This window comes from Lepisosteus oculatus, chromosome 9, assembly GCF_040954835.1.
Source record: "Lepisosteus oculatus isolate fLepOcu1 chromosome 9, fLepOcu1.hap2, whole genome shotgun sequence".
NCBI classification, from domain to species: Eukaryota; Metazoa; Chordata; class Actinopteri; order Semionotiformes; family Lepisosteidae; genus Lepisosteus; species Lepisosteus oculatus.
Window position 1 is genome coordinate 44,019,036 of NC_090704.1, and position 27,216 is coordinate 44,046,251.

The window sequence follows — 27,216 nt, forward strand, 5'->3', positions numbered from 1 at the left end:
ACTATTTTTTCAAAGATACGGCTTGCCTAAATTTTGATTAAGTCTGCAAAAGAGAATGCATCTGCTCATGTCATCGGGGATCTCTCTCAAGTGTGACTCGTAACAGTGTTCGGTTCATGCGGCTGCCGACGGTACTTTGAGCACGTTATGAACCTGGTAAACCAGAGACACACATCCCGCGAAATGGACGCTTTAAAACAAAGGGACATTCCTGATTTTTTATACTGTTTCTCAACATCCTGTCGAATAAACAAGCAGTCTACAGAAAGGACTCTTAATATAACACACATGGTGTTTGGATTCAAAATTGTAAATATTTTTCTCTGAACACTCTCTCCCTTTCTACAGAACAGACCCATATCTGTCCCCTGGTTACTTTCATCAAAAGAAATGTGTTGTGGTATGGCCAGGGGGAAAGTTTCCTATTTTATCCAAAAAGTCCTACAAACTATAAGGATTAAACAATTGGCGATAACCACATTGATATATCTTTTGTTAAATTTGATTCTTACGCCGAAACGGTGTTCTTTTGTCATAATTACATTTTCTGAGAGGGACACCTGAACGTGAACACTCGGATGCTTTGTTCCTAACTTTTCACAGTCATGAGTCTATTACAAAATAATTTGACTAGCTTCGACTGAGACATGACAATATCCCGAATGCCGAATTCGTTTCAGGTTTTCGCTAGTTCAATTTTTTTTAAGCTTTACAAGGCGAACAATAAATCAAGATAAACCACTGAACAAACTTTCCGGATTCTAAATTCCCCTGAATTACTGACCCCAGATCCCCTAGTTTTTAACATTTAATCTAGTTACTGTATATGCCCTTGACTATCATCATGAAATTACTTTTAGTAGAGGTAGTAGCAACAGCAGAAATAGTCGTTGAAGAAGTACTGCTTGTAGATGTGTTGTTTCTAGTGTCAGCTGCAGCGTCACTTTGAAAAATAGCTCCTCTCTTTATCCACGAGGTGGCGCCCTCGACACACTGGTGAAAAGAACCGGGCCTTTAAAACAGCAGCAGAGCACAGAACTTACAGAGCCACCGGCTCAAAGAAGGGGAGTAGAAACATGTGCCGCTTATCTTGATTTGCGGAAATGCTGCTGTCACTGTCTCAGACGAAGCAATGATACATTCATTAGAACTCCGGCCTTTGACTGCATTTCTTTTCTGGATTGTGAGACCTATAGGATTAAAATGAATTAGCAATGTGCGTCAAGTGTTAGAGTTCTGCCAGTGTACTGCACCCCTGTCCAGTGATACAGCCGAGAGAGGTCATCGACCGGAGAAGTGGTCTGAGTTAGCACGCGTCAAACGTTACGAGTGGGAAATGTAGCTGACATCCTTATATATTGCAATACAGCAAAATACTCTGGTAAAATGAAATTACAACAGAGTAGGAACTATATCACAGTAGGCTGCAAAGACTATGATGCACTATCAAACCTCATTATTATTATATTATTATTATTATTAGTAGTAGTAGTAGTATGCGCTGAAAACAAATGCTGAAGGCATTCAGAACATTTTTAAGTGATTCAATTGACTCTACAAATGCTTAATTTCAACCAAGAACAGTTTAAAAATGTCTAAAATTTAATTTAAAAAAATGGTTCGGGATTATGTCTTAAATGCATATATTTTTTTTCTTGGATATGGGAGGGACTCCTGCATTTCGTTAGCGGTACACTGATCCGCAAGCGACGCGTCCTTGGTGACTTCTGGAACTAGAAATCGAGGCCTGAAACAGACTCGAGAGCCACTCCTGTCGCTCTGCCTCAGGCTGGAGAGAAAGTTTCGTTCGCACTTGGGAATCCGGGATAGACCTGATAGTCAGACCGTATACAGTCGCACATCGCAAGTCTGGCTTAAGTAACATCTTTTTACACGGGACTACGAGAGCGCGTTAAAAACTTAAACTATGACTTAACCTAACTAACTTGAAATCATATGCTGAATAATTTATTAATGAATGAATTAGACTGATAACAAGAATAATGCCATTTTCCACTCCAGCTGGGAGACTGCATATAAACGCTTCCGCTAATTGAGTGACTCCACCTCTACGAGCCTTATTCTGAGGCGGGTTTAACGCACTGAGCGACACGACGAAGTGACTAGTCATATAAATATTCATGACCGAATTCGCGGGATTAACTCTTTCTCCGCTCCTGCAGAAGATTTGATTGTCTCTTTCTAGCGGGACGATCATGACCTCCTCGCCCCCCTCCCCGAACAGTGTTGCGCTGAAACTGAAAGGCAACTTCCACCATAGCGGTGCGATAGTGTCATCCGAGCTACAATCTGCTCAAAAGTCATCATGTGAGGACTTTTTCCGCGCACAAAAGACGGGCTTCGCTTTTTTTTTTTTAACCGCATCGGGCACTGAACTCCAAACTCAAGTCGGACCATTTCATGCGGTTTGCGCCATAATCACCCGGACAAGCCCACATTTCTGAATCAAGTACTGGAAACAAAGTCGTCTCTTTGTGATGTGTATTTCCAGCTGAATGTCTTTTTTTTTTTGTGTGTATTTATTCGTTGCGCTTAAAAGCCGGGTCTTTTGCCATCTCAGTACTGCCATTCAGATAATCCGTTTGAATAACATTTACTTCACGTTACCCTAGTAGACCACTAAAATGATATTTGCTTCCCAATGGGATTATCCCTCAGTGAAAATAAACCAGACACAATTCTTTAGGTTATCAGGGGTTTTTTTTTTGGAGGGGGGGGGGTCCGTATATTTATTCACTGATTTTGTCTTTGGGGGCTCAGAAGACCATGAAATCTTCTAAAGTCTCCGCCGCTTTAAAGACAGGTTGTGCGCTCATGTCACCCGCGGCTGGGGGTTTTGTCCCAAGGACTAACAAAAAAAAAAAGGAGGTGGGGGGTGGTGGTGGTGGTGGGGGGGGGGCTTCTTAAGCATTCTCGCGGCTAGTTCACCTCTGTCCCGGGCTCCGGCGCCGCGCGGGTCCAGGAGGGCTCGGCCGCTCGCGCGCACGCACACACACCTCTCTTCTTCGGGAAAGGGGGCAGGAGTCTCAGGAAGACGTCTTTAAAGGGGCTGTGACCCCCCCCCCCCCCCACACCCCCGCTGCATTTTGTAAGCGCGTGAGAAAGATATAACGGAACACCCTCGGCCGGCTCTCCAAATACGTTCTCTGTGAGAGGTAAGGCAATGCTTACCCGGTGTAAACTTTGCAGCGAGGTATTCTTTGAAACACGTCTAACCGCGGCCGTGTAACAACGTGATTCTGGCAAACGTACTTTATAAGCAGAAATCCAATACTTTGTTTAGAATACATGCGATTTATACGGCCCGGTTGTTGTTGTTGTTGTTGTTTTTTTTAATTGTGTTCTTGCTTTTGCTCTCCTGTTAAGTATTCGGGGGACTGCGTGAAGGCAGCTTGTCCTGTGAACTGAATGTCACTGACTCGCGGAGGTTCCCGATCTGCAAGTTGATTATGTCACTATCCGATCGTGCGTTTTATTGGACGGTTAATACCGGGCCAGCTTTCAAAAGGTCTGCGTTAAAATATATAACATCTGTCGTACTCGATTGAAAAGGCAAGGAACGGAGGAAATATTGCAAAGGCTAATACGATTACGTTATCAACATTTAAATCATATCCCATTTATAGTGACATCATTTGATATATCCTTCAAACGTGGATGCAAAATATAATGAAAATATAATTCTCTAATTTATTTGCGAATTGCAAGTGTTTATTTGGACTAAGAAATAAGTTTGATATGGATTTGGGCAATGTTTATATATTTGTGCACAGATGGAATTACATGTTATAAGTATTATGTATGGCTGCTCTCTCAGTTTTTTTTTACCTTGAATCAGTCCTTGGTAATTAATTTGGCATTTCAGAACAGCAACTGGACTGGATAATGCCTGCATTCATCTCCCCAGTCTAATCTGAACAAAATCTAAAAGAAAAGCTCTCCGAAAGCAAGAAAATGCCATTCGGGTACTATTCAAAAGAACTGTCACTCTAGGGGAATAAATCGCCCCTGAATATTTCACTTGGGTCTTCGTGAATTTCCATAAAACCTACTACCGCACTGCCAGAAATACAGCACTTTCTTCCTCAAAACGATCACCGTGCAAAGTCAGTTCTCTTGGGGCAAGTAAATCTAGAATTCCTTTACCTCTCTTACCTTGATTGTTTTAAAAAAGATTTATTAAAATGTCACCAAAACGTTTCACACGATGCCACAAACATTGAAAGTGTAATTCACAAGTTAAAGCAGCGATCAACTCCCATCGGAAGTAAACCCTTTGCTACATGTATTTTCCAACAAAGAGTAAAATAATTATCAGAATCAATAATTACCTTAATTTGAAAAATAATAATTTTATTCCCCTTCAAAGTCCTACAAGACGTTTTATCGCCCTTTTTTCTTGGAAGCATGTAATAAAAGTGTCTAAAATTTTAAAAATCGAGCAAAACCTAACACCTGTCTTGCGCTGGAAATTAATTGGTAAATTAATTAATAGACCCATTAGTGTCGTTGAATCATCATTCCAATCTTTGTCGCTATGTTTAATCATACGTAACCGACAGAATAAAACCTTTTTTATTCAAAAGTTTAATTCATCAGCAGTGCGATTAGCAGCGTTTATCGCAGATTCCGTATTACCGACACGTTTTCTAAAATAATTTTAATTAAAAAAAGAAAAGTCAGAAAGCAGTTGTAAGTTTATTCTGTTTATTTTCTAAAAGTAGTTTATGATTAAATCGTTTTTCATTAATCTAATGTTTTACGAGGAAGTTTATGGACTCCTGAACAAATTGAGGAAAACCGTTTAAGTGTAGAGCCCAGTTTGTTGTATGAATTACCTTTAAAAACTTACTGTAAATGGTGGGATTTAAATTAAACATAATGGTGCTGTATCATCCCGTAGAGACAGAGTGAACAGAACAGAAATGTATCCTTTTCGAATGAAAACTGGGAACAGAATTGTTCCTAGCTACAAGCGGGGCGTTTAATTTCAAGTATTGACACAATTTTTCAAATGAAAAACAACAGGCTTTTTTCTAAACCGCTGCGACATTTTACTTAAAAAAACATTGCTGCTGTTTACTCTTCAACACATGGATACAAAATTAAGCGGTTTCCCGAAATTGCCCTTCTGTAACCCGTTGTGCTGTAATTGTGATATACGAGTCTTTGGTCTCCATTAAACGGTTAAATAAGAATACACGGGTAAATTCGTCATCAAAACATAATTTAACAAATGTTTGATATTTGTTCCTTCGGCTCTAGGCCTATTGATCGATCTGTGTGTTAGAATGATAAAGTACCGTGTCCAGTTGATCACGGGTGTCAGTACAAGAGTACCGCGTATTAACAAGAAGCGTTTCTGAACATCTGCAACACAGGTTCTGGAACGAGTATGGAAATACAGTATGATGATAGTTTTGTTATGAACATTATCGTCATCGGTAGAAGGAAAATGGATGAAACGGACTCTCAAAGGCTCAACACAATAAGTTTAAAAAATAAAGCGGATGACTTGTCCTCGTCCTGCATGCGGAACGTCTGGTTCACATGATCCTCCTCCTCCTCATCGCGCCAACTAGTTTGCACCCTCGGTTTCTGAAGCTATTGCCCGCAGAGCTATGGGAGAGCAGCCTGCGTGTTTGGGCAGGATAAACATTGTTCTATCACAAAATAATCTCTCCAGAAGGTCAGGCCGGTTCAGCCCATTTGTAGAGATCTGAAGATGGCAGGACAGTGCGAAAATCAGACCCCTTTCACACCCAGAAGAAAAACAAGCAGGCTGGCGAATACACATCACCAGGAGCTGACATTAGTACAGCTTCAGGCGTGCACACAGCTTTTGTCTGTCAGGACAAGCCGGGCTGCGCCATCACTTCTGCTTGTTTTAATTATTGGTTTCACCGGACATTCATTCGATGGGCAAAACATCTGTTATTGTAGAAATCGGGTTAAAGCGATGGGTGAGGACTCCCATTAAGGCACCAATCAGACGTTTCCGAACACATAAAACAGTTAAATAAACGAATCATTCCAACGAACGATTGCAATTTGTTTTACTTTCGTTGAAATTCCAAATGCAAACATTTTAACAAAAAATGTAAGTCTATGAAAGTTGGGAAAGGAATGTCCGGAGGCAATTTATCGACGAAATCTACCCTGCTATCTGCAAAAAGTTTGTCCTGGCCAAGGTGGTGCACGCATATATATATAGAGAGATTCAATGCGCGAATACATATCTATAATCAAAAGGATACTAAAACGTGTTTTTGCATAGGCGGTGCAAAAAAATGCTTTTAACTAGGAAAAAACTCCAGCTTCGTGGACAGTGTTAAAAATTCTAAACAAATATTTGTACCAATATCTTTTGACATTTTGAGAACAGGGCAAATAACAGCCGATTTATGTCTGCTTAAAATTCAAGGCATTTTAACATATTAAAGATATAAAATACACGTAAAGAAAAAAAAACGATCACTCCAAATATTACTTCCTTAATTTGTATATTTTAAGCTTTGCTTTGATGTGTTACAAAGCAGGAAAAAGGAAAACCGCTCGCAGCCTTGAGAGGTAACTGCAGGAGCTGAAGTTTTCCCTTTTCATTTTGGCGATACGATTTAACAAGAACCCGGTAGTAATCCGTTTGATTTTTTTAAACTAAACTCCCACACATCCTCACGATTACCAATTAAAACAGCTATTTACCATTACGAGCCAAGGGCAAGACCCCAAAGTGTCAAAATTCAGAAGACCACAGGACGGCTCGATTCGTGATTTTACTCGCTGGGCTAATTTGCGTCCTAATTGGGGTCTCTTGTGCTGACCTTTGCCCATCCCAAAGAAATGGGAGTCGTAAAAACGATTTGGAGAAGGACTGAGGGGCTGTTTCGCGGAGAAGAGTTAACAAATCCCTCTTGGTGACAGTGTCAGGAAAGGGAGATGGCTGGAGGAAAAGAGGGGGGAGACGGCAGCGGCCGATACCGAGTTGCCCTGCGGGGAGAGCGGCTGCGGAGCCAAAGACACCCCGCTGGGGGAGCAGGGCCTGGAGCAGATTAATCAAGCTCTAATTCAATTTACAACAGCCCATTTATTTTGCCTACTCCAGAGGCATTCAGACGGAGAGCATTTGCATAGTTCTCGATCCTGGACTTTGGCCTGCTGGGATCCTTGTGTTTGAAAAGGGGGCCGTGTGTGAATGTGCCAAGCCGGACTGGCACTGACTGACAGGCGCAATAAGAGGAGGTGGTCAGAGGGCATCCCAGTGGCAAAATACAACCGCCCTTTCACACTGCAAGTCAGCCCTGCAAGTAATCTCATGCGGTTACACTTACTGTACATTCGTCAGTCTGCAGGTGGCCGGTTTCCGTTCACGCCGACAGAGGCAGCGTGTTTCTTGCAGTCCTCCGTCAGAAGGGAAACCGATGCCGGTGGGGCTGGACAGAGGGTCTGAGGATGTGGGCGTTCTTGCCTTTTTTTGCCCCTTGATCGCAGCATATCTGAAGGTGTCGGAATAGATCATGGATAATCTGAAGGTCTCGGAAAAAATGCAGCTCTTCCCCCCCTGACGCCTCTACAGCTATTTGAGCAAGGACAATGCAAAACAGAGTAATACTCTGTACCTCATTTTCCAAATCACTGGTCTCTTCTTCTGGCCAGAGAACTTAACCAAAGGGGGCGTTATCTCAGAATGGATCAGAGAGCCTAGAAATCTGAGTGTTCAGAGTATACAAATTATATATTTTGTATACCACTTAACATAAAGGAGGGGACTCACTTCACCAACAGTGAAGTGCAGCCCCATCTGGGAGACACACAGCAGCCATTCCGCACCCGCAGTCCAGCTTCACAGTCGATCAGGTGGGGAGGTGAGAAGCACCATCAGCAGTGGAATTAAGGGGCAACTATAGGGATGCCAGACTGTGCATGCCAGACTCTTAAAACGTTTGATCATGCAGTGGTTTATTAGGCATGTCATAACTGTTTATTGTTAATTATCTTTGACCAGCTAGATTCTCCAATTGTTATACTAGAGACAGTACCATAGAGTGCAATTAAATATGCTGTTAGAAAGGTATGGAGTATGATTTCAACATGAATAGGTTATCTGTTTTCAGATCAACAGCAGTTTTTTAAATGTGATAATTACTAGTGTTTATATATCTTAATGTAATTACTTTCAGTTTTACTGTCAAATTTACTCAATTACGTAGTAGTAAGCATAAGAATGTATTGCCAATGTAACAATATACTACTACTACTACTAATAATAATAAATGATCATTTCTTACACTTATATGACACTTTTCTGGACCCTCCACTCCAAGCACTTCACGGGTAATGGGGAACCCCTCCACCCCCACCAGTGTGCACCCCCACCTGGATGATGCGCCAGTACTCTCCCCACACACCAGCTCTCAGTGGGGAGGAGAGCAGAGTGATGAAGCCAGTTCAGAGATGGGGATTATTAGGAGGCCATGATGGGTAAAGGCCAATGGGAAATTTGGCCAGGTTACACCCCTACTCTACACAGAGTCAGGACCTCAGCTTTATGTTTTATCCGAAGAATGATGTCTTTTTTTTAGTTTAGTGTCCCCATCACTATACTGGAGTTTTAGGACCCCCCCCCCACACACACACACCACATCTCACTAACACCTCTTCTGTCAGCTTTCCCAGAAAGTCTCTCATCCAGGAACTGGCCAGGCTCACACCTGCTGGGCTTCAGTGGGTTGTCAGTTGTGAATTGCGTGGAAATATATCTACTGGTAAGCTCATTAAGCAGCTTAATGTATACTCATATACTTTATCATAGGTTTACATGTAAAATTAGAACACTAAAAGGGAAAATTTCATTATTCATTGGTCTTTGATACAGATATCCTGCATCACACAAATGCTTCTTCTATACCTGATAAGTGAGCCAAAGCCTAAACTATTTTAAGTTCACCATCTCCTACGGAGGTTTGGAAATCATTAACTGGAAATGGAAAAAGAATCTTGCTCTAAGAATCCCTTCAGCCCAGTAACAAATCTGTTCAGATTGTCTTCAGTGTTATAACCCCAGGAAGAAGAAAGTGAAAACTTATACAGTTTCTCTTCACTAATTCTGAGTAAAGAATGACTGAGCATTTGGATTTATGGATCACTGCTAAATACTTCCACGTATTTGTTTTAATTTAAATTGTACTTTTACATAGCAAGTCCCTATCTCTAAGAATTTTACAAGGTCATGTTAATGTAGAGCAGAGAACAATGCAGAAGTCACAAACCCATGATCCAATTAAAAAATATTAAGAAAGGAGCATCTTCTCCTCCTCCAACCTTGTATGTCTTAACTACAGCATATATCTGAGCAGAAAATCTCAGGCCATCAGGACTGTTTTGTGAAATGATTTCCATGTAAACTTTCATTGTGTGGGCAAGTACGAGCAGTGAGGCGGAAAAGAACTAAATTTGGTTTTCATGCACCAAAGCCCCAGGTTTATATGACCTTGCCAAGAGAAAATTGAAACAAAGTGTCCCTTTGTATTGAGAGTATATTATGTCTGGATCACAACAATGCAGATTGAAAGTGACTCTAAACCCATTTTTAGGCAACTCTAATTGGCACAGTGGTGCAGTGGTTACATTGTTGCCCTGCAGTGCTGGGGCCCTCCCTGGGTTAATTCCCGGGGTGCTGTCTGTGTGGAGCTTGTATGTTCTCCCCAGGTGTATGTTCTGCATGGGTTTGCAGGGGGTGCTCTAGGTTTCTCCTACAGTAACAAAGACATGCAAAGACATGGCTTCTGTAAAAACAGGCTCTCGCGTGAGTGCGTGTATATCTGTGTTTGCGTGTCTTAGCCTGCGATGGACTGGCATCCCACCCAGGGTGTGCCCTGCCTTGCGCCTGTTGCTTGCCAGGTTAGGCTCCAGTTTAGCCAATGGATGGACGGATGGGTGATTGGTATGGACACAGACAGACAGACCTGGGAAACCTGATACGCAGTTGAGCTGGTAAACAGGAACATCTTTTATTTTCTCCTGAAAAACAAGGATGACATGAAAATACCAAATTAATCAAATGGAAAACCTAATAAATAACAGGGGGAATCAGGGATTGGGGATGGGTTTATTGATTTAGATTTAAAAAAAAAGCTTTTGACCAAATGGTGGTACAGAAGAACATGGCAAACTGAAAGGGATTTCAACATGACAGCAGCCAGAGTTGCTAGCCGTGCACTTGGAAAGTCCATTGCCTTCTGAATCTCATTCTAGCTCTGCTCGGTTACCTCATTAAACACCAGATAACCAATTAGCTGCTAATCCAACCCTTTTAAACTGTTTTTGGCCCTGAAACCTTTTGGGTTAGTTCTCATTAGAAATACACATTTCTTGAGACCTGGAAGTTAGGAAGCCACTGAAAAGGATTAAAAGATGTTACTTAAGTACTGTACATTAGCAGTGCCATTGAGTATGTACAAGCTCAGCTGTGATGAAAACCTGAAGACACTGTGGTCCAGAGAAAAGGGAATGGGAAACTCTCATCCATTGCACGATTGCAGGATCGGATACACATCAGAGGTTTTCAAAATGCAGACTCTACAGTGGGGGGAAAATCATCACTGTGGTTCTTCCAGTCCACTCTACTAGACACGTTTGCATCTACCAGTTCCTCATTCCTTAACTGATAATAATCAATATAAAAGTGAAGGTGCTGATTGCACTAAAGGGCTTTTAAATGGAGTGGATTAGAAGAGCCGAATTTTGAGCAGCCCTCCTAACCTACACACTTCTGGGTGGAAAGTGCTGACTGTTTTGTTTTGGAAGATGTATAGCACAACAGTGCTTTGTACCAGTTTTACGTTTGGTTACTGATTTCCTGGATCCTGATTTCTGTTCAATCAAGGCTCCCCCCTCCTGTTCCCAGTGACCAGTGTCTGCAGCTTTCACTGCTGTTGGGTTTCCAGTTAGTGAACTGAGTCCGTCATTGAGCTCACAGTTTGATTAATAATTGATTAATTGTGTTGTTTCTTGCGCTTAAACTGCTAATGATTAAATAGTAGTGCTATATTAAAAGAAACTTTCAATCTGCAGCTTCTGGCAGCTGAAAATAATGAGGAGTATCTAATTAACCAAATTGCTGGTTCAATTAAAGTTTCAATTTAATTGCTGACCTCCTCTGAATTGAAGACCAGAGATACTGGAATCACGAGCACCTGGAAAGAAGCTCTGCATTCAAGTGACTGGTATTTAGAATATCAGCCTAATTGTAACTGATTTTGACATCAAATTACAGAAACTTTAAATATATTTTAAAATGTTTCACAACTTGATTGTTTCAATGAATATTCCATTCATATAATTTAAATGATAGATTTCTATCCCTTATAACAGTAACTGGTTAACAACATGTTGAATGGTGTAAATTAAATTCAATTAAATTAGCATTTGAATTTGGTTAGCTGTTAAATATTCCAGAAAGTAATAATGCCAGAAATCTGCTCCTGCTTCTCATGAATGTGAAATTGGTTTGGAATAACAATATATAATTTTGGTTTTTTGGCTTTTCGGATATTTATATTGAAACTGGACCTGAACAAATTTGAAAACTAGGGCTGATATTACATGTTCATTCCAGCACAATTTATACGGTTATTCCTAGTGGTAGTTAATGTACTTAAGAATATGCCAGGTCTTGTAAGATGTACGAAACCAGATGGATGTCGTGCAAACATAGTTTTCCAGCATCTTTTTACACAGCATGTTTTTAAAGTAAATATAGAGCAGATTGTGCACTTTAAATCAGCCAAATGCAGTACATTATAAATAAATCAGAAACAAAACCAACTTCTATTTTTTATTTCCTTAATGTTTTTGGTTTCATAATAAAGCTGCTTTTCACGTTTCTTTCCTCGGTGTTGGTGTTTCTATGCGTGCGCTGATCTACATATTCTCGCCGGTCCTCGGTGTTCCTGTTCTGTTAGATTCAGCTACCGTGAGTCACAGACGCGCATCTGCTCTCTTCTGCGCGCAAAGACAGTCCCGCCGGTTCAGGGAGGTAGAAGAATTGCGACCTTTAAAAAAAAAAAAGAAAGTGAGAAAAAAAAACCCCGACATCTCCAACAGTCGGGCGCTGCTTTTTCCGTCGTGCGCTCAGCGAATCAAATGCGTGTCGCGTATTGATAAACCTACCACTGGATGTCGTTATAGGCTCCTTTCGCGTGCTGTGTGTCACTCCTTAAGATGACCACAAGCACAGCAGAAACCGAACTCGTCCTTCACTTTCCGCACAGACAGTGAGTGTAGCAGACACACACAGAGAGAGGGAAAGCGAGGAAAAGAAAGTGGGGCAGACACTGGGAGAATAGCCTCGGAGCTTCTACAGGTTTTGCATCAGGTTTGCTGGAAACAAACAGGAGAACCCAAACAAAACAACAACAACAACAACAACAACTAAAGCGTGTAGCATCCCAGCAAGAAAGAAAAAGAGCCCGTTGCGTTTCATAGGCTTCACTTATTACTTTTCTGCCAGGCTGAAGAGTTATTTCGAGGTACACTATCCTATGTGGCAACTTCTTTACCTCGTAAGCAGATTCAATTTATGTGTATTTATTCAATGACATTCTATAGAATCATTGTCGTTGCGGCTGTAGATACAGTTTGAAAAGTGTTGCTTTTCGTCAGATCTGATAAAACTCTCATTAATTCATGCGTTGCTTCAAATAAGATTTAAATTTGATTTTGAAAGCACTTTAAAAAAAAAGAATACAGCGTTTAACAGCGCAATGAAAGGATCCAATGGCTCGGCTGCGGAGTAATGACACGACTGTATTTTACCTTTCAAATGCTTGGTCGGCTCCCCCTTGCAAACTTGACAGAACTTGTCCTCGTTTGTATCATTTTAAAATGTGTTTGCGTGCGCCCGTGTCAAGCCTGTTATTTATTTATTTCTTCTCCCAGGGAACGGCCGTGTGTTTCGCCGCTGGAGACACCGAAGAACGCGGATTACAATGTTAAGGATCTGGGGGGCTCTGGTCAGTTTGCTGGCCGCATCCTTTATGGTGGAGAGCGCGCTCGGGGGCCACGGGATGAGCATGTTCGCGGCGCAGACCTCGCCTCCGGACCCGTGCTATGACGAGAACGGCAACCCCAGGAGGTGCATCCCCGATTTCGTGAACTCCGCTTTCGGCAAGGAGGTGCGGGTGTCGAGCACCTGCGGCAGACCCAGCTCCCGGTACTGCGTGGTCACCGAGAAGGGCGACGAAAGGAACAGGAACTGCCACATCTGCGACGCCGCCGACCCGAAGAAGTCTCACCCGCCCGCCTACTTGACCGATCTGAACAACCCTCACAATCTCACCTGCTGGCAGTCGGAGAACTACATCCAGTACCCTCAAAATGTCACCCTGACGCTGACCCTGGGCAAGAAGTTCGAAGTCACCTACGTGAGCCTTCAGTTCTGCTCTCCGCGGCCCGAGTCCATGGCCATCTACAAGTCCATGGACTACGGCAAGAGCTGGGTGCCCTTCCAGTTCTACTCGACCCAGTGCCGGAAGATGTACAACAAGCCCAGCAAGGCCACCATCACCAAGCAGAACGAGCAAGAGGCCATCTGCACGGACTCACACACCGACATGCACCCTCTCTCGGGGGGGCTCATCGCGTTTAGCACCTTGGACGGCCGCCCCTCGGCTCACGACTTCGACAACTCGCCCGTGCTGCAGGACTGGGTGACGGCCACCGACATCAAGGTGGTCTTCAGCCGCCTGCACACGTTCGGGGACGAGAACGAGGACGACTCCGAGCTGGCCAGGGACTCGTACTTCTACGCGGTCTCGGACCTGCAGGTCGGCGGGCGCTGCAAATGCAACGGGCATGCTTCGAGGTGCGTGAAGGACCGGGACGGAAACCTTGTGTGCGAGTGCAAGCACAACACCGCCGGGCCGGAGTGCGACAGATGCAAGCCCTTTCATTACGACAGGCCCTGGCAACGCGCGACGGCCCGGGAGGCGAACGAGTGTGTGGGTAAGCTCAGCGCTTTCCGCGTGTGACACGCCACGGTCTGTGTGCCCGCTGGTGGCTCCCGAGCCGGTTTTCACCCGCTGGTGTTTTAATGCTCGGCAGCTGCAGTCTTCGCGGTTAAACATCTGCGGTGCTATAAGAGACAGGCTGAGCAAGTGACAGACTTGGCCACATGGCACTTGAACAGCAGAGTGGACTCGAAATGAGCTGTATGGGTAGCCTGAGTCACATAACTTAACAGTACATCTTGTCACCTCGCTGTGGTCGTTGTGAAAAGAAATGATCACGCGATAAATGAAAAGATATAATTAATGATTGTCGACCACCTTTTTCTGTTGAATACTGTCATGCGTAGCAGCTTCGCTTTTTAATTCAGGAAAGCATTTATTATCAGCTAAAACTAGCGGCTTTAGATCCCGAACGGCAGAGAATTTTCACAGAAACCCGTTAAACTAACGTCTCATTAGCCTACCTTGTGTAAATCGATCAACTGACAATGACAATTTATTTCCTCTGTATTCTACAAAGAATGGCAGATCCATAGATATGGTGTTGTGAAACATTGCCTGAATTCTATATCTATATTAAAATATTAGTGATGAAAATCTGTTAAAAACGCTTTCTCTGTGATATATACACACAAACTAAGATATGTGTATGCTTCTCTAAATCTTCATAAAAAACGAAAGCGACTTTGTCCCTCTTGTTTCTAAAGAACACATAATCGCCGGATATTAACATGTTATTTTTTGACGGGGAATCAACTTTATCGCAATCAATAACTTGGCATGTTAAAGCAAGTTTCAGCGAGATTCTTCCGAAAGAATGTGCATTCTGTATTTTTATTGAAATTCCATGTTTTTTAAATTTTTGGTAAACCTCGGCTAATTAACATAACCAGGGCTCTAATCTAAACTTTGGGTAACCGATCACTCAGTAGAGAAGCAGAAAAAAAGGGGGAATTAACTTTTCATTGGTTTAAGATGTCAAGGAAAGTCGACGGTTGTGCGGATGTGACGAGTTAAGAGTATTTCGCAAGTTTAAAAGGGTTAACTTACTATATAAACCGGGATGAACTGATATTGACACTCATCTTTGGAAGGAAGGTGTGCCTTCATTGGTTGCACGTTCAAGCGATGGTCGTACATTTTTCATTTTTGTCTGAGAAATGAATTACGACAATACCCATCCATAATCAGAAACCGTTTATCCCAGGTGATGATAGCGGAATCATACGGCTCCCAGCCAGTTAACCTGCCCTCGACTCACCTGGGTATTTAACACGTCTCTTCTGAGTTCTGAGAGTCTTGGAATAAATACCGTTGACCGGATGTTGATCACATGAACAGGAACTGAACAGCTCATTATTTTACACACAGTGCTTTCTTACGACATTTATTTTACGGCTTGTATTAAGGTGAGGATGTCAATACCAAGTTATATTTTTCTGGCCCCGTTAGTTTTTGTTAAAGGGGAGAGACAAACTGCAGAGGAAAAGTGATTTCCACATTAAACAGGAATGCATTGCTCTTAAAATACCGAAAGTCCCTGAACATAGCTTGATGAGTCAAGAGCTCAACTGTAGATTTTTTTTCCCCCAACGCGCAGACATAATAACGTCTCGTAAACACAGTGCTATCATAAATACTTGATTTCCAGTCACATTTTTACTACAGCGTTCGTTATTAAAAATGACAGGATAATGATATTAGTCTTTCGCAAATTCCGTTTCTAGGTTTGTTGTAGAAATCCATACTTAATGATGAACACTAGTATTGAGCTAGCAGTAACATTATTCCAACGGCCAAAACGCGTGCTCCTACAATTAATTAACTGGCGAATCAATAAAACTATGATTTCACCTGATTTCAATACAGGACTGAAATGAAGCGCACGTGTACTCTAAAGCTATTTTGAAAACTAAAGTATGATTTTCTTAAGGAAAGACTGCCGAAAGTTTTCGATGCGAAGTCTGAATGCACATGATTGAAGCGCATTAACAGTTCAGGCTGTGATTTTCACGGCGAAATCTTAACCAGCTGGAAACAGAAGTCAGTGGAGTGTTGCAATTTCACACCGTACTGCTGCAGTGCGCTAACCGCCAGGCTAAACGAACCCTATAAACTATGCTCTCTCTCCCTGCAGAAGAAAAAAAAATCAAAGTACCGGTAATTTTTATAATGTAATACTACAATCTGTTTCATAATGCTACATACAATCTTACATTTTAAGAGAATGCGTGATAATCGAGCAAAGTATATGGTTTTGTTATAGAAGCGTGTTTAGCTGATTGTCATGTGGATGTGCATTTCTAATGGATCCGTTTTAGCCTTTGCTTATTTTGAGACTGCTGTCTTGTTTTTTTTTAACTATACAGCAATTAAAGCGTAAATCACATAAAACTGTTTAAAAATGATGTATCAGCTCCATGCTGGAATCCATCAGTCTGTCCTCAAAAACCACACAAGAATGCAGTTTCAACTTTCAGTAATTAAAAAGCCACTTACCATTGTTTCACTTAATGCACAGTAAAAACAACAGCTCTACCGAGACAGCTGCTTTTAATGTAAAATATCCCGTTTAGAATGCAACCATGACATCAGTTTTAATCCAGGAAAGAATGAGAAAATTCGTCAGTTATTCCAAGCAATAACTTAGATTAAAAAAAAAGTCTCACTTAATAAGACGTTTTATTGTTCAGAAAAGGGGACCGTGCGAACCCATGTAGGGCGTTTGAAGTGAACGCGACTGTCGTCTCAGTGGTTGCGATTCGTACGAAAGCCGAGTTTCTCTGTTTGACTACTGACTGAGCTTGTTCAGGGCCGATATGGTTCTCCACACCAACTTCAGAAAGAGCCGTTACACGACAAAGCCAGATGTCTAATCACGTACAGCGTGGAAGTGTTCCCCCCGCTTTTTCCACGGCACTGATTTGACCCTTTACCACCGTAATGAAGGGGACTGCAAACCCCGCAGAATGACGACTATATCCTTTTTTAAATAAGTATTTGTTATCATATTTTTTCATAGATTTAAATTCACACACATGAGTTTAATGATGCGGGGGGTCTGACAAAGATAATACGATTTTATTAAATAATGACACAGTAAGAAGAGCAGCATCACACCCAAACGACGATCGCATTTAAGGGTTAATGAGCTCCGGGTATTAGGTACATCAGATACTGAAAAGTCCCACGTGTAGGCTTAACTCAAGAAAACGCGGCTAATGGCATTTGTACTTGCTGCCGCCTACGTGTTTTAAGGAGTGCTTGGATGCCTACTTAAAAATGATCTGGAGCGTTTGCGACTCAAACCGCGTTAGAAATCAAATAAGCAAGTGCTGGTTTAGTGACTTCGGAGTGCGCATCTCCACCACCTGCTCCCTTTTCTTGGTCGCTCTGCTCTTGGTGAAACAGAGATGGTTGAGCCCGCTGTGGCCCCGACTCCACCGACAGGGCCGGTTGATCACCTGATCTCTAAATGACGGCACGTCGAGCGATAAGTGTGTGCGCTAAACGGAAGCTGTTGCTGAATTATCACCAGGCACTGTCAAAACGATGCATTGCGCTACAAGGGATAACAGAATCATGAATATTTTTTATTCACTCTGTTTCCCAATTGTATTCCCCTTGCCTCACTATTAGGGGGCAACATACTGTAGTGGGGGTAAGTCTCTGGAGTCCTGACTAGTGGGCTGTGGGTTCGAGTCCTTGCTGCAGATACTGCTGTTATACCTGCGTGAAGTACTGTCCCCCAGTTATCCCAGCCTACCCCGTTATAGGGATTGGCTCTGTGATTGACTGGGGGGGTCTTGTGCTCTCCTTTGGCTTAACACCGCAGAAACCAGGATGGTCTCTGACCCCATGAGCCTCTGTGGCTTGAATATTGGACTAACCTTTTCCTTCAGCAGTCACCCGGCTTGCAGATTTTGGTGGCTAGCTTTTGTAAATCTATGAGTCTTGCACAGACACTTCACAAAAAGTCAGACTGGAGGCTGAGCTGTTCTAACTGCCTGAACCAAGAGTTCCCATCTCTGGGGGCGTGCACGCTTGCCGGTACGTGATCCACAAAACCTGAACCTTTAACCAGTCTAAGTATAGGATTAATCTGGACTCTCTGTTTCCTGTTCCTAAAGACAATGGAGGTTGCTTTTTGACTATTGCATTTTTTTAGAAACTTAAAACGACCTTTGAACAGAAGCGAAATGTGCAAAGTGTCTATTCAAGCAACCTGTTAGTTCGTTTAAGGATTCATGTCAGTGAAGAGCTCAGCTGTAGTTCAAAGGTCCCCAGTACCGGGTCTGGCAACCCCTGTTCTGATCTGTGGAATCTTTGATTGATAATAAGAAAAACACTGTAATTCTGCTTATTTTACATGTTAATGTTAATGTGTTTCAGTGCAGAAGTAGAATGCAAATTCTTCCTGTCTCAGTGTATCCTGTTGGTCTGGGGTCAGTTGGCAAGCCTATGGGCAAACACATGCTACAGTATGTTCTTGAAACAGGTAGGGTATATATCATTATTGACAAAAGGTAAAAGGTGCCTAACGTGTGTGAATCACAAATAATGGACGTCTGGCTTACAGGTTGTCTCCTCAGATGTTAAAATGGTTGGATGAGATTCTCAAATCCATTAGCTCTTAAAAAACAAAGGAACTAGATGGACCAAACGCCATGCTGTCGTTAACAACCTTTTAGAGTTTTAGGTTCTTAACAATAAGGGATGCTTGAAAAAACAGACTAATGTGCTATTACCTTTATTCCTACTGCTCTGAGACAGTAAGGTACAAATAATAAATAATAATAGACAAACGTTTGGCTAAATCATTAAAGCTGGGTGAACATCTCAGTACAAGTTCAATTTTTAATTCTAAAAACTTTGTCAATAAATAAATAGAAGCGAGTGAATGAGCGCTTCCCATCCATCACAGGCGCGACTAAAAGCGCAGGAAATTATTGGGGACGGACGGATACAGGAGGCCGGGAATGCGGTATCCCGAACGAGTATCTTCTGTTCGACAGCGCGATTGCACAGCTTGGGACGGGGGAACAGTGCGCCAGCGGGTCAGAGAGGTGGCGGGGCGTGTTTGTCTTTCGCTGGAGCAGGTGCTTTATCGGGAGAGGGAGTGAGAGCGCGGCGGTTCTATCTCGGCTTTCGTCACAGGGAGTAAAGCGAGGAACCCGGGCCAAGCAAACAGCAAGAGAAAGCGCCCCCCCTCTTTGCAGCACCTTTTAAAAAAAGACTTAACACCAATCTCAAATTCTCAAAAACTGAAAACGCAAGGTCAGGTTTGATCTCTGCGCTGTCCTCCTCGCTCTCCGCGTTTACATCTTTTCGTGCCTTGCAGTTGCATGGACTAAGAAAGGACACAGTCCGACAGGCGCAATCATCACACACCGAGAGTCTGACGAGCAGGGGGCATTTCTGTACGTTTGCTCATCTTCTCGCGGAGATAAGATGAACTAAATGAGCGTGTAAATTGAGCGCTAAGCCTTTGCTCAGTGGGTATTGCTGTTTAATTACTGCGTGGTGCCTGACAGTACTCCTCCGTGTGAAGAAATAAATACTACTGAATGTGAAAAAAAAAGAAAATGCGTCTTAAGTCATTTTTATTTTCCATTTTACTTAATGTATTGCGGTTATCTAGTTTAAAAAAGATGCGGTTTGCCTTGATTCAAGTATACTCCTAATTTGCACTGGCTACCAATGTGAAGTGTCCATTTATAAAAGGAATATAGCTGTTTACGTATTATTCAGAAGGATGTGCAGTGTGAAATAACAGTATGTAGATAACGTTAACAACAGTTTTAAATACGTATGGCTGTAAAAGACGGCCCAATAGAACGAAATAAAAATAGATTCTTAATTAAAACAGTCGTGTAAGACTACAGTATTGCAAGTCCATGCACAGTAATTAAGCCATAATATCAATTAAATAAAGGTCAACACCCCCTTTATGTGGTTACGTTTTAAATTTAGATTAAACACAATAAGATACCAACTAAGTCGCGACCTAGTGAAAAATCCCATGTTTTGCAAATCTTTAGCCTGAAAGGGACAAATGAGCTAAAAATCAAACGGGTGGGCATGAGGGACCAGGTATTCTCTCATGTCGCAAACTGAGACGCGAATAATACGATCCATGCATGATCCATGCTGGGCTTGAGCATTTCTGAACGGCTGTGCTGTCACAATATTCTTTTGCCGTTTTCATTGATGGCAGTCATTTCTGAGGACTGGAACTGCTGTATCCAGAAACAATAGGATAAAATGTTAAATACACGGATAACCACACTAGATAAAATAAAAGCACAATAAATCGGGCTATTCTGATTCTACAGTGCTGACATCATCCCCTAAGAGTTGTTATTAAGGAATTGCAGAAACATGAATCTATTCAAAATCCCTATCTCAATATTTGCTTTTCTCTAAGAAAATACAAGATAGATTCTTTAAGGATTTCCTCGGGTGACGGGAGACGTGAAGGGATCTTCGAGTTATTTTCACAATCCAAAAATATCCTGTATCGTTTGACAGTCATTCGGGGCACTTTTCTGACTTTAAAGCGGTGTTTAAATGATTTTAAATAAAAACCTTATTTAAAAGCAAGTTTACATAAAAGTGTTTCTCGTTCAAAACATTTCAATGAAAAAAAAAATACACCTGTACTAAAATGTTTACTGGTAAGTTAATTCCTCAGAAACAAAATATGAGTAATATGATAGTACTGTATATAGAATTACGATAATTCAATTAATATGATAAAAAGTCAGCATAATGTTTCAGATGTTCTGTGCAGTTGCAATGCCCACAACACATCTGTCTGAATATACATTTCAAAACCAGTAACATTAAAAAAAAACATACGAGTATTCTTCTTCATGCCTGCTTGATGTTAAACAGAAACAGGGATATAAATATTCCTAACTTTTATGAGTTTCAGAAACCATTCTACAATGAAAATTCGCATGTTAATGTTTCTCAATGTGGGTCTCTATCATTATTCATCATGTGCTGAGATCACCTTAATATGATATGATGTTTTAATAAGTTCTGAGATGCAGTTCTGCTCTAAGGGCTAGTCTTGGGCTGTAAAAAACGTTTATTGGATTATAAAACAATGTTACATCTTAAAGTAAAGCTTTTATGAATTTTTGTTTAATCTTTAAATTGTTAAGAGCTGTTTTGGTTTTCCAGAATAAAAAGCCCTGATCTGTAATGGCACTGGATGTCCCTCTAAAACATTTAGAAGTTCAAAAAACTTATCTAGAACTATATTGAACTCTCTTTGGAGAATAAATTATCTTGTTTATGTTGGTTCTAGAAAAAATTAACATTGCTATATATACAACCTGCACACACAAGCACAGTTAGGATTAATCTGAATTATACAAAGTGGCAAAAATACATGTATATGTGATACAGTAGACACAAAGAAAACAGAATATTTAAACATCACGGAATGTATCGAAAAGCTCTTTAAATACACCTTTTCAGAGAAGTTACAATACACATTTGTAAACTTAGTGGATATCTATTGCTGTTGGGCACACTGTCTGTTACCCACAAACACGTTTTTGAATGTGTTTCTTTGGAGACCTCTATGAGCTGGGACGCCTCTGGCATATCATGATCACTGACTTATTTCTGGGTCTTCATGCACACAGCTGCCAGTCTTTCAAAGCTGTTCGAGATGATACATGCCATGAGCCTGCTGGCAATATTTTTTCAATGTGCCTGCTGTGCCCCCACACTGTAAGAAGGTGACATACCTGTCCCATCATCCTCTGAGACTTAAACACTTGCCATACAGCGGAGGAGGAGAAGGAAGAAGAGGAAATGAGCAGGAAAAGAAGTTCGGACACCAGTTTTATTTGCAACACAAGAACGAACACTTCGTGGTATCCCTGACACATTATTTTAGGCCACCAGAATGTGTTTTCATTGTGAACAAAAGGCCGTCACTCATTACATCCATCATGCTGTCAGCATCTCTGCCTTCTGCAACACATTCTTTTCTTGCTTTGTGAGCAATGTCATCAGACCAGGAATCGAAAACGAGGTGGGGGGGTTTGCTTTGCTAAGGCAAACACAGGATTTCACACAGAGGAGTAAAAGGCAGCCTGACACTTCGCTGTGAAGGCAGGCACTGCTGGGACAGCTTGTTTGACTGTAACCAGAGGTCCCGAACCCCGCGCTGAGATTTGACTGGAACAGGGGATGTGGCAGTGGCCTGTGACCTTGTTCCAATTCCTTTTCGACATTTTCCCTGAGGGAGGCTAAGTGGTGGCATGAAAGAAAACATGGATTTCTCCTCTTTGACACCACAGCAATCGGCCCTAAGTTGGACAACAGCTTCAAAGAGAAAAGGGCAAGTGTCCTGAGTTAGGTTAATGAGAGGCCAGTGGTTTGAGTTCCTGCATTTTCCCTGCGAGGAATTCTGTTCTGGTATTCACTGGCAGAGGGAAGAATATTGGCAAGTGTTTTAACGCGGCCACAGCAACAATGTTTGTGTGGAACAATGTCAAAATGTCAATCAGCAATGTGGAAGTGAATTTAAAACCAAGAATGAAAGGCACTTTTTTACCCAGACAGTTGTGGGAGTTTGGAAGGAACTACCCAACTGTGTTGTTGAAGCCGATACCCTGGCTTCTTCAAGAAATGGCTGGATGTGATTCTTGGATCAATACAATACTAGCTACCAGACAGCCTTTTTCTTGCTTGGAGCAGAGCAACCTCTAACACAGAAGCATCTCAGTACATTGCTCTCTAATCTTACTTACAGTATACAGAGATGTTTGTACATTTTGAGAAAACATCATTTCGATTCAGGATTGCAAAGAAAAGCAATGGAATACCTGTAGACACAGGTCCACCCAGAGACGAATGTGAGGAGGACATTGCTGTCTCATAAGTGCAGTTTGAGAGGTCACAGAGATATCTGAAGTCTGGACTGTTACCATAGTATTAGGTAGTATTACAGTTTAAATGTAGAATCTTAAAGACAGTGCAAGACCTAATTGTCTTTACTGTGGTATACTTATGTACAGTAGCGCAGTGAATGAGCTTATACCATACAAGCATTTTGCAACGCCAAACAAAGGTTTTTCCAAGTAAACCTGCAGTATGCGTTCACCGAGAAAGAAAGGGGATTAAATGAGAATTTGGGGATTTGGAAACCCATTAATCTTCTTTTCTGTCGACTTGCCTGTGGGTTACAGTAGTGAGGGGAGATTCGAGCAAGGCATTCCAAATCTGCAGTGAAAAGGAATAATTTCTCCCAAGACATTTTAAAACTTCTTTCCCAGTCTAACAGGAATTTTTAAATTCAGCCCAGCTGCCTACAGTACTACCAATTAATGCTCTAGATATGACCTCTTTTTAAAATTGTGTTTCCAGAAGAAGTCAGGAGAAGGAATTGGGGGAGTTACGAGAGATGGGGATGGATGGGGGTAGAAGAATAGCTTTTTTGCCAAGTGGGTTTTGGTCAAGTTGAAATGGAAGTCACAATCAATTTCACGTGCAATCCTTATTCACTCATGTTCCCCCCAACACACGTTTGTAGCCAGTGGCTGTTCTGAGGGATGAAAACCAAGCAGAGAACAAGTAAACTGTCAGTAACTCTGGAGGGCTACTTAAGAAGTCTCTTTCTGTCACTTTATGGGGTAGTCCTTGGAAACATAAAAACTGGGTGATAAGAGATAGGGCCTATCTGTGCCTAGACACTCAAGCATTCTTGTACAATCAGCAGGCTGCAAGCATTAGCCAACTTTGGCCATTTCTTTAGAATGATTTTTCTTTTTTAATATTCATTGAATAAATACTGATTTACAAAGAGCATGCAGTATAGTAAATTATACATTCTTTGAAAAAATGGCACTTGGTAAAAATACAAAAAAAAAACAAACAAAACCAAACGGTGTATTTACAAATGTAATCTTGAGGGATTTTACTTCGGCATTTCCTTAATGCAGTTCATTACTACTAGAAGTCATCCTCTAGAAGAGCACTTTGCTGATTAGGGGCCGGGATTCAAAGGAGCTGTATCCTGTTAGGACACAGAGTTGAAGTACTTATATAGTATTGATCTGGAAGCAGAAATGAAAGTTGCTGATGCAGCCATGGCAAGTTCAAGCAATGAAGATGTACCACAGGTCTGTAATATCAGGAAGGACTGGTTTGGGACATTTTTCCAAAACCTGTCCTGTGAAGAAATAAAACCTTAACATTGAGATAGGAACCTGGGAGATGACAAGTGAAGGGGCTTGCACCAAAAAGGTCTCCTTTGCTCTGCATTGTAAAAGCAGAGTGCCGTGCTCTTAACTTTCACGGGTCTTAGAACCGTTGGAATGGTTTGTAGCAAAACTGCAGTGTTAATGCTGTGTCGGCAAAATGAAAGCTTGGGCTCCCTTTTTATGGGGAGAACATATTTCACAGCTTGCGAAACCAAATGCAATGTACGTTATTAGGCCTGAATTAGGTCAGAATGATTTACATTCCATAAAAACCAACAACGAGAGGGTTTGAAATGACAAGCCAAATGTTGGAACTGCCTGATTCCACTCAATTTGCTAAAAGTTGGAGCTTTCGCTGTGAGGTCTGTGGCAGAGGAGTGTTTTCCATAACAACAGGCTCTCTGGTTTTGAGGTTCCTTTCTAATAAAGTGCAGGGCGTTCTTTCTGTAAGTCGGGGGTTCCCTGAAGGTGTTTGGTCCACCTGCGCACTCAAATAGTTGAACCTGTAATACAGTCACAACAGGTTTAGGTTGAGGTCTTTAAGTGTTTTTAACAGTTCCTAAACATGTAGCCGGCTGCCTTTTAATTACTTCATTTATTAAATTGCTTATATCTCCAGCCTTTTGAGTAGAAAAGCTGAGATTCTGAGATTGCAAAGATTCTAACCAAGAACATTGCAGGTTCAGTTAAGGATTCATTCGTCCTTCCTGAGAGCTGGTGTGTGGGGAGCGTACTGGGGCATTGTGGCTGCCATCGCACCATCCAGGTGGGGCTGCACACTGGTGCTGGTGGAGGGGATCCCCATTGCCTGTAAAGCTCTTTGAGTGGAGTGTCCAGAAATGTGCTGTATAATTGTTAGGAATTATCATTAATTATTATTGTTTAAGAGCTGGGTGGGGCTGAAAACCAGCTGGTGGAGTCCCCAGGACCAGGCGACTGTTGACGGTGGTGGTGCATTAGCAACTTTTAAGAAAATTATTTCTAACATGTATCTTGATTATACCAATACCTTCTACTGTTGTTTTAAAATCATACAACTCAATCCAGAAACACCTATCCAAAAGAACTACACCATCCAGATAGTTTGAACAGACTCAATGACCTTGTGTAGTCACATTAAATGTGCAGTTGGATCAAGTCACTTGTTTTTGGCACAATTTCTTATCCTTAACCGACAGTGGGAATTCACTTGTTTGGGTAAAACACAAAGGTTCTTAGATGGCAAGAGGTTTTAAAGCACGTAACCTGTTGAAATGCTTTTTTAAAATATTCAAGAGAAGCTTCAGTCAAATGAAAAAAACACAAACGTGCCCTATCAACACATTGTAATTATTTTTTATAACCACCCCTCATTTGCAGCCACTGTAGTAAACCGCTATTTTTCCAAAAATAAATAAATCTTTTGGCGATTTCTGCAAAATGTCTCCAGGGAACTTTACAAAACAAAGGTAAGAGCCTAAAAGTTATTGTCCATCTCCCAACATCTCTCCTGAATAAAAAAAAATAATCAATCATGCTTGAATTAAAACAAAATATTATCCTGAATAGATTTGAAAGGATTTTGCTGTTTTGCCACTGCTTCAGTTGAAACGAAACAATTCGTCTTTGGTATTTCCCAAAGAACGTTTCTTCTCACTGTTGTTTTTAGTTTAATATATAAAGATATTTTACTGTATATATATTATATATATATCTTACCAGCCAGAGTTAGGGCTGGATTTTTAAGAGCATGCAGGCATGGAACAGTCTCCTGTGAATCATGGCATAACAAGAATTAATAGTCAGAACCCTAATGTACGTACATAAACATTTTAAAAACATGAATAACACGAACGCTACTCAACAACTTCAAAGCATTGCAGCACCTATATTAGGAAATGGGCCAGTTAAAACTGTTACAGCACAGACAAACTCTGTAGCTGCTCTATCATTTTCACAATAATTTCCTTTGTTTGTTTTGTAGTTAGAAAATAATGTAGCACTGTGAAACAAATGAGGCCTGGTTCTGTATTAAGGGCTGTAACCTGTAGCCCTCATACAGAAGCTCATAAAATTGGTCTTTTGTCTTCGAAGTCAGGTGAAATCATCTGAAAAATGTGAGCAGGAACTGACTGATGCCAATATCTCCCTCTCCACGAACGCCGAGCAGCTAGTTCACACAGGAAAGAGCAGTGCTCGTCCAAAAGCATGAGACTCTGCTCACTTCCTAGAATTCTCATCGGCCTATGGAAATTGTCTTGTAAACACTGCTGAAGTTTCTGACTGCTTTTGAACAGCATAGTAGATAAAGGTGCTTATTTTTCTTCAAGACATACAGTACCATTTCAAGAGCCAGCTGAAACAAAACACTGTTTTAATTAATTTCATTTAAAGTAATGAAAATGTAAAAGAACAGACATTTCTAAAATCTTATCCTGGGCTTAGATAAAAATCAAGTTTTAACAACTGAAAACGCATCTCAATTACTCCCCCTTGTATTATGAGCTATCATTTTAACTGCTACACTTGCAAACATTCATAAAGGCCTTCGTGTGATCTAACATACAATTGCAGATTTTTCTGTCTGAAAGAAATTAAAAAGTTCACAATGCCCTTTTTGCTCTCTGTAAATTTTTTGTTTGGTCTATATCACTGTATACTTTCAAAACTAAACCATTCCAAGTCAGGCTTTGAATTAAATCCACTCCTCTTCTGAAGTAACTCCTCTCTGCTGGAGCCTAACTGATAACTGTAAAACTCAAATGACTGAAACCACAAGATTTTTGAGACGGCACAGATCTCCTGCTTCAATTTGCCCTGACAAACGTGCCATAGGACAGCTCAGAAGATTCTGTTCAGAGCTATTTGATTTCCAGAAGGGTGCCCAGACCGATTATACTTGTTCCTGCAGAAAACTCAAAACAAAAGCTGCCAAGCTCCGCCAGATTAGAGCTGCAGACCATCTGTATCTTGTTTAA

At 41.4% G+C, this 27,216-nt stretch overlaps 1 protein-coding gene across 3 annotated transcripts in view; it reads left to right on the plus strand.

The window, feature by feature from the left end:
* Window positions 1-2,968: 2,968 nt before the first annotated feature.
* Window positions 2,969-27,216, plus strand: part of ntn1a (netrin 1a) — an 84,302-nt gene continuing 60,054 nt past the window's right edge. The window contains exons 1-2 of one of the 3 annotated variants that reach the window (XM_015356701.2): window positions 2,969-3,176; window positions 12,961-14,025. In XM_015356701.2, the coding sequence (XP_015212187.1) occupies window positions 13,011-14,025 (1,015 nt within the window). In that variant the 5' untranslated portion in view covers window positions 2,969-3,176; window positions 12,961-13,010. Of the gene's footprint in view, window positions 3,177-12,209; window positions 12,585-12,960; window positions 14,026-27,216 lie in introns of those variants that run through there. The other 2 variants (XM_006635193.3, XM_015356700.2) reach the window with 2 other exon arrangements.